Source organism: Jaculus jaculus, chromosome 4, assembly GCF_020740685.1.
Source record: "Jaculus jaculus isolate mJacJac1 chromosome 4, mJacJac1.mat.Y.cur, whole genome shotgun sequence".
Classification (NCBI taxonomy): Eukaryota; Metazoa; Chordata; class Mammalia; order Rodentia; family Dipodidae; genus Jaculus; species Jaculus jaculus.
In genome coordinates, this window is record NC_059105.1 from 52,824,398 (window position 1) to 52,836,587 (window position 12,190).

At 38.5% G+C, this 12,190-nt stretch overlaps 1 protein-coding gene across 2 annotated transcripts in view; it reads right to left on the bottom strand.

Annotated features, from left to right (window-relative positions):
* Positions 1 to 12,190, bottom strand: part of Itgav (integrin subunit alpha V) — a 98,470-nt gene that overhangs the window by 44,767 nt on the left and 41,513 nt on the right. For both annotated transcript variants that reach the window (XM_045146685.1, XM_004660274.2), the window contains exons 3-6: positions 11,991 to 12,082; positions 8,692 to 8,806; positions 3,091 to 3,152; positions 1,003 to 1,048 (exon numbers count right to left, since the gene is read on the bottom strand). In XM_045146685.1, coding sequence (XP_045002620.1) covers positions 1,003 to 1,048; positions 3,091 to 3,152; positions 8,692 to 8,806; positions 11,991 to 12,082 — 315 coding nt within the window. The remainder of the gene's footprint in view (positions 1 to 1,002; positions 1,049 to 3,090; positions 3,153 to 8,691; positions 8,807 to 11,990; positions 12,083 to 12,190) is intronic.

Genomic DNA, 12,190 nt, shown 5'->3' on the forward strand with positions numbered 1-12,190 from the left:
AGCCATAGAAATTTCCTGGTCCTTACTTCCCCTTATACGACTGGGGTAACAAGTGCACATGGCCACACCTGGCTGTTTAAAAGGATTCCAGAAATTCAGACTCCAGTGGTTTCAGGTTCCTCCAGGTCCTCGTGTTTGCACAGGAAGTACACTTAACCACAGGACCACCTTTCCAGTCCAACCCCATTCTTTAGTAGAAAATAAACATGTAGCATACTAGCTAAACAACGTGTGTCTCTAACAGTAAATGAAACATAAAATGGACTTAGTTACTTCAAACTATCAGCAATCCTGATCTCATGTACTTGTCCAAAAGTAATTTAATGAAGCCTTCAAGAAAGAACAGAGATAGTGTTTTATCTTTTTGTCAATACCAGTTTAACTATAATTTTAAAAAGAAACTTAAGATATTCTCTGTTATTTTGTTTTGTTTTGAAGTAGGGTCTCACAGTGGTCCTTCTACCTCTATCTCTCCAGTGCTGGGATTAAATGTGTATGCTCAGCAAGATCTCCTATTGGATCACTGTAAATCTGAGGTCAGCCTGAAACCATATGGTAACTTCCAGGTCAGCCTGGGCTATAGGAAGACCCTACAAAAAAAAAAAAAAAAAACAACCCTGAACCACCTAAAGAGCATTCTTGAGGTCAATGATTAAGGAACAAAACAATCATTAGCAATCATTCACACAGTCTGGGAACCCTGAGCTTTCAGTTTGCCCTCAGTGGACTCCACACACTGATTCACCTGTGCCATGGCCTCTGGAGGCTGCACATCAAATGCATGCCACAGACAATAAAAAAAATTGCTCATTTTCTCTCAGGAATGTATGTAACATTTAATATGTATCATGTTTGTATATCACATTTTAACATATCTATATATTGTGTAACAGTACTTGTGCCTCTAAATTGCATTTTAAATTTCCCTCGTTAAAAATTTTTGAGATGATTTACAGGTAAATGAGTAACCAGGTATTTACTAAGTTAAAAATATCAACCTACCTTGCCAATAAAAACTACCAGGACCACCAAGAAGTACTCGGTCAGCCTAGATTTCAGCAAAGAACAAAAGGATATATACTTAGGAACAAGAAATGTGGGAGACACAAATCAATGCAATAAGCATAAAGAACATTCATTTGTATTTAAATTATATACATATTGAAACAAACAAAGCACAAGCCTTGCTTAAAAAACTTAAGGACAGTTACAATACCTTCATTTAACATACAAAAACATTTTTCTTCTGAAGATCTTCACTGGTAGGTTTTGAATGAACTAGTACAAACATGATTAAGTGACAGTAAGAAAGAGCTTACTTATTAATCTTGTATATTAGATTTGTGAATACTTAAGGCAAATTTTCTATTAATCTCTGAGAAATTTTCTGCAAAAGGAAAGCTACTTTCAGTGTCTCAGAGGTAGAGGAACAAAGTTCAAGACAAATTTCTGTAAATGACACTTGACTAGCATCATAATTTACATCTGTAAAACCTGTAAGGGTCTAATTGAAGATATTTTGTGTTTGTGCACAGTGTTTTGGAAATTTCTTCTTGCTGGAGGCAAAGGAATTTTTAAAAAAATTTTAAATGCACATATTCCCTTTTCAAGTATCCAACAATCTTTTGCCCTTGCTATGAAAAAGAGCCTTCTCAGGTAGCTACCTTAAAAAGATACCCTTCTTTTCAGAGACATGTTTAAAGAATTTAATAGTTAATTAAGCAAATAAGTTAAATAATAGTTAATTAAGACTTGTACTTTAGAATATTTTGGGGAAACAGTATATGGGAATAGCTATAGAGAACAGGAACAATATGTTTTTTTTGTTTGATGGCACATGTCTGAAAATATATCATTTCATGTAACCTTATATTTACTACTATGGTTTATTTCTCTTAGATATCCTTAAAATTTGAATTACAACTAATGTAACATAGACATGAGTTAATTGAATGAATTATCCAGTAAAAATACCTGCTGATAGTTATTAGTATCTACTACAGAATATCTTTATTTAAAAAAATACAAAATATTTTAAAATAGAAAATGCCTTGTTAGCTCTTCATCATCACATGATTTTAGTGTTTGTTGTTTTCATAAATTTAAAGTGTCCCTGTTTGTTGTTTTTCTTTTCTTTCTTTCTTTTTTTTTTTTTTTTTGCATTTTCCAAAAAAGCCATAGTCCCCCTCTCTAAGCTCCATTTCATTGTTGTTGGTGGCTTTGTCTGTTTTATTTCACATAGCAATATTTTTCTATGTACGCAGGCTGGCTTCAAACTCACAACCCTGTCTCAGCCTCCTGAGGATTGGGATTGCATGTACATGCTCCTGCAACACACCTAGGAAGCTTCACTTTCAATCAGTCAACATTTTTTTTTTTGAGCTTAATATTCTCAACTTATTATTCAAAAGCTTACTAACCACAGAAAAAAGTAAAGAAATTGTTTGAAACATAAACAAAAGTACTTAAGAGCATTTCAATGAATTATAAAATATAGATACATTTTCATTTTATATAAATTAAAAACAATCAACTTTGAAGAGCATTTTACTTTTGTCAAACTAATGTCCAACCCATGAGATTTTCCACAATAATTATTAAATTGCCCCAGCTTCATTTGGCCCCTACAGCACAAAATAGATAGCAAATGTGTGTGTGTGTGTGTGTGTGTGTGTGTGTGTGTGTGTGTGTGTTTGTCAGCTTTTTTTGTAATTTAATGAATTCTGTAGCAAAATTCATGTCACAGCCACAGTTTCAGTTGAAAATTAAACAAAAAAAACTTTAATATTATACAAACTCACATAAATGGAAAATTTAAATATCAAGTCACAATAATTATTTATCATTTCCTAAGGAGATTATCTACTTGCTCCATTCTCTTTGTGATGTCTCTCTATTTTAAATATGCAATGTACATGAGGGAGAGAATGATATTAGGCAGAAAATGTCCAAATGAATGAGTTGCTTTAAAGCTATTTTTATTAAACAAGTAGTAATTACAAAGACATTAAAGTAATGGCCAGTATCTATTTAACCACATGAGTCATTTAAGAAGATCTGAATCCCATTCAGTCTTAAATGAGAACTTACTTTAGTAAAATCAATGCTGAATCCTCCTTGACAAAACCCCTGTCCATCAGCATCAATATTTTCTAAAATAAAAAAAATTGGAAATATACACAAGTCCCAAAACAAGCAACACAAAACACAACATGAGATAAAACCATTATAACTATATTCATAAAAATAATGTACAAATTTCTGTAAGTGGACATTCATTTGACTCCTATCACACTGAAAACATTAGCATAGTTGGACCAGCGTCATCTTATCTCCTCCTATATGAAAACAGGGAGACAATGGAGAGACCCATCACCAGGGAACAGAAAGATGAGAAGAAATGTGACTTTCCAGCTGGGAAGATGGCTCAGACAGTAAATTTGTTTCCTATGCAAGCATGAGGACCCAAGAACCCACAAAAAGCTGAGTGTGGTTACACATGCCTGTAAACTTGAGACAGAGACCTAGAGAATCCCTATGGCAGATATAGGAGAATCCCTGAGGCTTGCCAACTAGCTAATCAAGCCCAGTTGATAAACTACAGGTTCCACGAGAGACTTTCTCATCAAACAAGTTGGAGAACAAGTCGGAGTTAAGGAACTTCAACCCAACATCATACACTGCCTTGCACATGTGCACACACATGCATGTTCATCCATACACACACAAGAACACACACACATGCATATATATCTACCCACATATAAGTACACGTACACAAACCACACTTACACATGCAAAAAAAGTTTAGTTCCTACTTTTAAAATAGTTTTATTTATTTATATGCAAGCAGAGCATGAGAATGAGAATGGGCATGACAAGGCCTCTAGCTGCTGCAAACAAACTCCAGATGCATGTGCCACTTTGTGCATCTAGCTTTATGTGGGTACTGGCAAACTGAACCCAGGTTGTTAAGCTTTGCAGGCAAGCATCTTAAAACAATGAACCATCTCTCCATCCCCCTCCCCCTTTTATTTTTGACACAGAATCTCACCATTTAACTGAGGCTGGCATCAAACTCAAGATCCTCCTTGCCACTGCTTTCTCATTTCTGGAATTATGGGTGTGCACCACACCTGGCTCAAACTATTTTTAATCACAACCCGCAGCAAACTTATAGCTTATTTCACAATCCATCAAGCATTGAGCTTGTGCAAAATAAATATATAACTTAAAATCTCTCAAAACAATATAAGAAATCATTACAGAGAAAAATAAGCACCTCTCCTCACACCTGTAGCCTTAGGCCCAACTGAAGAGAACATCTGTAAGCATGACTTTTGAAAAGTACTTTCTAGTCAGAGCAGAGTCTGCAGAGTTTCTCTTTTGCAGCTACTTCCTTTTACAGCATTCTCAGTAAAAAAAAAAAAAAAAAAAGGACTCTGCTGAACTAAATAATTAACCTAATAATATATATTAATTTTAATCATGAGCAACACTGAACCCAGAATAGAGACGTGCATTAATTTTAGAATTATCTCCTTGTTTTATTTTGAGGAATAGCTACAATCAGTGGAAAACACCAGCTTGCATTAACCAAAGAATCTGTGCCACCAATGTTGCAACTATATAAAAAGCTACCAATACATATTGGTCACCCAAATATAGGAACAAAAACATCTATTTTTTAAGTCATAAGGACAAATTTCCAAGAATATTTGTTTTTTTGCCAAATAATGCCACAATACTTCCCAACCCATTTTTAAAATCTGGGAACTGCCCCAAAATTACACAATAAAAAATTTTTTAAAAAGAAAATGGCCACAAGAGTGTAATCCTACTTCAATGTAAATTTTTCTAACCAAGAGAAAGAGAGGGAAAATGTAGGCTGGAGTTTCCAGGGTCCAGTGACTCATACCAAGGAATTATACTCCAACCTCAAGTCAGGCATGAATTTCTTGATTCAAGTTGCATCTAGAGAACTATTTCAGGTTATTTATAAGGGCATCCTGTTCAGATTATCACACTGTACAACTATCTGCTTTCTTTGTTTCCCTAGAACATCTAGCTCAAAAACAAAGTGATTATCCTTAAAATGCTCTTAAAAAGTACATACTAAGTTGGTTGCTTCTGAAACTTTCAAAGCTTTCATGTTAAACACAGCTTACTTCAGTGAAGTCTTTAATGTTTATTTTTACACATAACCACTACTTCTCCCACCATGACTCTCAGTAATTAAGACAATAAGATCTACGAGTATTTACTGTGCCATTCTGAGCCAAGAACCATGTGTATGCAGTTAACATGGCATTTTCTTTTCCCCTTCTTACAGCCATCCTAGGAGAAATGTAACTATTATACACTATTTGTACAAATGAGGAAACTGACGCTTAGGATATTTAAGCAACTGGCCAGTGCTCAACCATCCAGGTATCAGTATGGTCCTGAATCTGGGCATGTCTGCACTAAAAGACTGCACTACCTCAACCAGCAACCTAATTATCACTCTCTGGTTAAGAAAAAAGTAGAAATTGGGCTGCAGGGATGGCCTAGCAGTTAAGGTACTAGCCTGCAAAGTCAAAGGATCCAAGTTCGATTCCCCAAGACCCACATTAGCCAGATGCACAAGCAGGCACATGCATCGTCTGCAGTGGCTAGAGGCACTGGTGCACCCACTGTCTCTCTTTCTCTCTCTTTCCCCCTCTTTCTCTGTCAAATAAATAAATGAATAAATATAAAATATTAAAAAATAAAATAAAATCAACCAATCAAACCAAAGCCAAAGAAACAAATGAACAAGGACGAACCTGCATCACATGTGCGGGCACACACACACACACACACACACACACACACACACACACACACACACAAAAACCTCTATGACCAAGACAAGCAAGGCTGCCCAGAAGTTAGCAATGCAGCCTTACAAAACTGAAATCACAATGTAAAATCAAGTATTGAGTTGTACAATTTACTGGAGCATGAATAAATGCTAAAATTATATCTCTGGCAGCTTAGTCAGAATTAGTGTTTACTGATGATGAAATAAGGCCTCAGTAGTTAAGTGAGCTATCCTTGGCTACAGACTGGATGCCAGCAGAACAGGAGGCTGTAACCTTGACTTCCGAGTCCTTTCTCCCGAGTGTTTCCTGTGGGTAAGCTGCCCCTCTTATTCTGACCCTGAAGGTAGCTCAGTATTTCAAAGATCAAACTGTTGAGATTGACAAAGAACAGACCTGTGAGAAGAAAGGCATCCACTCTGTTTCTGTCTTTCCTAAAGCCACTCTCTGTGTTTTTCCTAAGATTAGAAGGCACTTTTTCATGAAATGTCCATGCATCCTTACAATTATGAAACAAGCAGGATGTAGTCTCTGTAGGAAAACTGTATTTGAAGGAAGCAATTGATGAGCTGGGGCTGTAAGTTAATTGGCAGAGTGCTTGCCTGGTATGCACAGAGCCTCGGGTTGGATCCCTAGCACTGATTAACTGGCCTGTAATCCCAGCACTCAGGAGGTGAAGGCAAAAGGATTAGGAATTCAAGGTCATCCTTGGTTTACTATTGAGTTCAAGGCCATCCTGAGCTACATGAGATCCTGTTTCAAGGAACAACAACAAAACCCAGTTTGGCTGGTAGGTATCTCACTCAGTTAGTAAAGCATTAAGTCCTGAGTTCAATTCCCAGTACCAGGCATGTCAGCATGTATCTGTAAATCCACACCTGGGGAGGCTGAGACAGGAAGATTCTAGTGGCTTGTTGGCCAGCTACTCTAGCCTAACCAGTGAGCTCCAGGCCAATGAGGAACTCTCAAAGGAAGCAGACAGCATTTCTGAAGAAGACATCCAAAGTTGTCCTTTGACCTCCAGGTGTAGTGTGTCCACTCACATATGAACATTCATATACACACTCATGCACATTATACACACAAAGAAACAATTAAAATGGAAAACAAGGTCCATTGTTAGTAATTCACAGAAATTGTCCATCTGGAATGTAATAGACCTAAAAGGCTCAGGGTATATAGTTCAGTGATAGAAAGTGCTTAACATGCAAGAAAAAAAAAAAAAAAAAGAAATCACCTGGGTTCAAATTCTCAGACTATTCAGTAACATAGTGTATGGAAAGCAAAACAAAACTGCTTCAACTGTCTGAATCTCAGTTGTTGCACTTCTCAACTGGGAATGAAGTTGAAGTTGATCGGTGGGTATGTGCAGGAGGGGTGATTATCATGTAATTGCTATGCATTCCTCTGCTACACCAGGGCTAGTTCCTTCCTCATAGCTATAAAAATAGGAACACTTTTGAAATATCGATATTAAGTAGACAAATTTAGTCCTTACATTTCCTACACACTACCCAAGATGGCGCTACCAGGTCTAATTACCAACATACAGGTAGTGAGACACGGTGCTAAGGGCTGAGGAGGAAACCGCTAACCTCCTCCATCCATGGCGCTGGGTGCGCCTCTGATGTCTTACTCATACAAATAGAGATCTGAGTAGGCACACCCATTCTCTCTATCTGACTCTCCCTCTCTCAAATAAATAAGTAAATAAACAAATAAATATTTTAAAATCACCTGAATAGTAACATCATTTGAAACTTCAAAAAGAATATTAGTAAAAGCACAAGGATCCTCAGAACTATCAAAAGATGGGTGGCTTTGAAACTTCATTAAGAACCGCATTATAGAAACGCTGATTGGGGGCTGGCAAATACAGACTCAGACCCCCAAATTCAAACTCACCTTCCCATATCAACCTTTTTACTTTTCTTTTTTGTTGTTGTTGTTATTTGTGTGTATGTGCACGCTCATGTGAATGAGTGTGGACATTCACACGCCATATATGTGGTGGTCAGAGGATAACTTTTGGGTTCACCCTTGGATTCTTGTTCTGTTGCTCTTGCCACAAACTTCCAGAAAATTCTCCTATATCTACCCTCACATCTCACTATCACCATTTAGTATGCTGGGATTACAGAAACCTACCATGGCTCCCAGCTTTTTATGTGGGGTCTGAGGATCAAATTCTGATACTCCAGCTTGAGTGGTGAACACTTTATCTACCGAGCATTCTCCTCAGCACCCTCCCCCTTTTCACTTCTAATGTCATGCTGGTAAACACCAAAATTAACTTTGTAATAGAAATTGTTAAACATGCAGGTTCTCAGTGCCGGGCGTGGTGGCGCACACCTTTAATCCCAGTACTCGGGAGGCAGAGGTACGAGGATCACCATGAGTTCGAGGCCACCCTGAAACTGCATATTGAATTCTAGGACAGCCTGAGCTAGAATGAGACCCTACCTCAAAAAAAAAAACAAAAAAAGAAAGAAAAGAAAAGAAAAAAGTGCAGGTTCTCAGATCTAATTTAGACCTAGTGAATTAGAATCTTCAATGCCAGAGGCCCACATCTCTGCTAAGAGAAGATCACTTGAGCAACTTACCACCAACTAAAACTGAAACTAGAGGCTTCTAAAATCAGACAGTAATCATGAGTCATCATGGAAGATGAACATGAGCTCTTAGAAACAATAAACCTGTTGACTTCACATTTGTAACTTCTTCACGTAAATAGCATCATTTTCATCTTGCTTCCGTCATGCTAACAACATCTACAGTGTCTCTCTCTCTCTCACACACAAGACACGCTAGCCCCCCGCCCGACATGTCTTGTCAAAAGCATACATACTTGACCTGCAGGGAGCATACTCAACAGTCTTTGCCCCATCTTGAAGAAAGCAAGTTCCAACAGGCTCTCTCTCCTGCTTCAGCTCCGTCCTCCAGTGATACAATGGAGCACAGGCCTAAAACCAAAGGTTTAGTCTATGAAATAAGAATTCTCTGAAAAATTAATAGTTCAGATCATCTATACTAACAATACAAACTCATTTTCCAAGGGATAATAAAAAACAAACTATCAGCCGGGCGTGGTGGCGCACCCTTTCAATCCCAGCACTCGGGAGGCAGAGGTACGAGGATCACTGTGAGTTCGGGCCACCCTTAGACTACTGCCTAGTGAATTCCAGGTCAGCCTGGGCTACAGAGTGAGACTCTCCCTCGAAAAACCAAAAACTAAATAAAGAAAGAAATAACCTACCATATGCCTTATCATAGTAGTGATGTTTTAATTTGAAGGTAGTTTTTTTTTTTTTTTCTTTCCACGTACTTAGTTTTGGTTGACTTCCACTTCTCCTTCTTATCTGCCTCTCCCCCTCTTTTTTATGAAGGGTAACAAAAGACCCTCTTGGGATACGTTCATTTAGAACAGTCTATTAACTAAATGGAAATGCAAGAGAGTTAGTTGAGAAGTATAGCTTTAAGCGGGGATGGAAGATGGTTCAGCAGTTAAAGGTAGTTGCTTACAAAGTCTGCTAGCCTGGGTTCAATTCTCAAGCTGGACACAAAGAGTGGCACAAGGATCTGGTGTTTATTTTCAGTGGCAAGAGACCCTAGTGCATGCGTACACACACACACACACACACACACACACACACACACACAAACACACATATATAAGTATTTCAAATATGTTATTTATTTATTTATTTGAAAGTAGAGAGATACAGGCAGGAAAGAGAGAATGTGTGTGCCAATCTTAGCCACTGCAAACAAACTCCAAATGTACTTGCCACTTTGTACATCTGGCTTTACGTGGGTATTGGGAAACTGAACCTGGTTTATTAGGCTTTGCAGGCAAGTGCCTTAACACTGAGTCATCTTTTCATGCCCCTAGATATATTTTCAATTATTATATTACTGTATTTATTGAGGGAAGTACAGAGCCAAGGAAAGAGGCACACATGGCTAGGCATACCAAATGGTGGGCCTGGGAAAACTGGTAAGAGAGAAAAGAAAGTTTAAAGAGTTCCTACCCTGTGGGAAACTGGAGAGGATAAAGAGCTCACATGGAAAGTAAGGGCTAGGGGGCTCTCCCCTCAGCTCAGCCCTGGCCCAACCGAAGGAAAACTCACCAACAGCTGGAAGTTCCCATGTGGTCAGACAGCTCAGAGAGTGGGCCCTCCCCTTGCAAAGGTATTTATAACCTTATGGTGGTGAGCCTTGCCTTCTGGTTCTGGTGCACCAGAGGGACAGCTGATTGGTTAGGACTAGGGGCTGTCTCAGGAAGAGGCTGGTCATGTTCTGGGGTCTCAGCTTGACTAATCACTGTGTAAAAACTTCACTCCCAAGAGGGACCCAGGTTGCTTGTGGAAAAAGAGGTGTAGAGAACTAGGCAAGAGATACAAATCCAGATCCTCCTCTGATCGGTAGCAAGTGCAAATTTTCCTGCTTTTTTGCTTTCAGGGCCCAGTCACCCTAACTGCCTAGTCCATTTCATTCCCCACTCTGTTGAGAAGACACTCTAACTGCTATTAAGGGAAAGAGGACAACAACTGGTCAGTCTTTAGCTGCTTCTGCTGAATGGGGGTGTAAACATCTGGCAGCTAGAGAGTCTTCCCAGAGACAGGAACTATTCTAAAGGACCCCAAAAGTGGATTGATGAAGTGCAGGATGATAGTCTTGCAATACAATGTTGGAGAGAAAGAATGTAAGTAAGGAGTTAATGAAGTGAGCACAAAGCAATGTGGTTTCCTTCAGGGTTGTCCTTGTGGACTTCTAGGTCTTGGGGAGCATGAGAGGGAAGCCAGGTAGACGGAGTTGGATTGTCTCAGGACCATCTGAGAACGAGCTGGCAGAGATTTTCTCCCAGAACCATTCACCGAATGGCACAGTAGTGTTTGACAAGGCCTGAATCTGTTTCTGTATTGCTTATAAAACAAACGAGGTATTAGTGGAGTTATCAGGAATACATACACAACATTTAACTTTGATAATGGTGAATATACCACATTGTGCATAATAGCCTTCCAGAGTATACCTTATATCATCTGTCCTGGAGGCAGCCAGGGCCAAAGATTGGTACTATAGAGTCACTAGGTACAGTTAGGGGCTATACAATATATTTCTGGTCTCAGGACTTATTTAATGATGTCCTGGCACAGTTAGAAGGGACTCACTATGGTTCCAAGTATAAGGAAGTCTTTTGAAATAAGTGACCCTTGGTCATAGTCATCCATGCATATTTTAGATTTGAAAATAACCATTTTTACATCTATGGCTTCTTCTTACTATAGGATTAGAACTATTAGAGAAAGAGCCAACATGCCTTAAGGCCTTATTTGTTTCCCCTTTTGGAAACCTCTTGTTGTGTTACTTAATAGGTCATTTATATATAATTAAATTATATTATTAAAATAAAGAAACATACCCTTAAAGATCTAGGGATAGCTAACAAATAGCCAGAGGCAAAAATGTGAGGATTATGATAACATGTATTCACAGACAGAAAAGAAAAGAGGAGCCTCTGAGTAAAGAGTATCATCACAGGAAACAAAGGAACCCATAACAGAATTCAAAGACACCCAACATCTGGAACCTAATCAGGAGAAAAACCCATTAAAGGAGATTGCAAAGGAGCATCAAGCAAGATAGGAGAAAAACCAAGAAAGTGCAGGTGTATAAACCAAGAGATGACAGGGTTTTCAGCTTGGCATGACGATACATGTCTATTATCCTAGCCTTTGCAAGGTAGAAGCAGGAAGATCATGATGAGTTCAAGGCCAACCTAAGTACACAATTAAAGCCTGTTTCAAGAGAAGAGAAACAGAGAGCAGGGAGAAGGAAAGGGAAGGGAAGAGAAAGAGAAAACAAGGGAGAGGAGGAAACTTGCCAGAAATAAACTGATGAGAACTACAAAGTGAAGTAGAAAAAAAAAATGAGGAAAGGGGGTAGAAAGAAACAGAAGCCTAGCCCTAGAAGGGGAAGAGAAATGGCATCCTTGGATAGGTGGTCTCTGATCAGAACAATCTTATTTCATCATAACCTGTACCCTCGACTAGAATGAATGAATACCCCTAGAAAGTATTAGACTTCCTGTGTCTCCACATAAACTGATTAACTCACCTGAAAGGAAATATCAAAAAGACTTACCAAAATTTTGTCCTGTTTTGACCTCACCGAGGCTCCAAACCACTGGTGGGACTTAAACTCCAAAGGGTCATCTTTGGCATAATCTCGATTGCCTGAAAAAGAATGTGTGACAGGTAAGACACAAAACAGACTGGTTTTGGTACAGAGGAGTTTACTTCTATCTAGATAGATTTAAGAATGGTATAACATTTATTATTGTA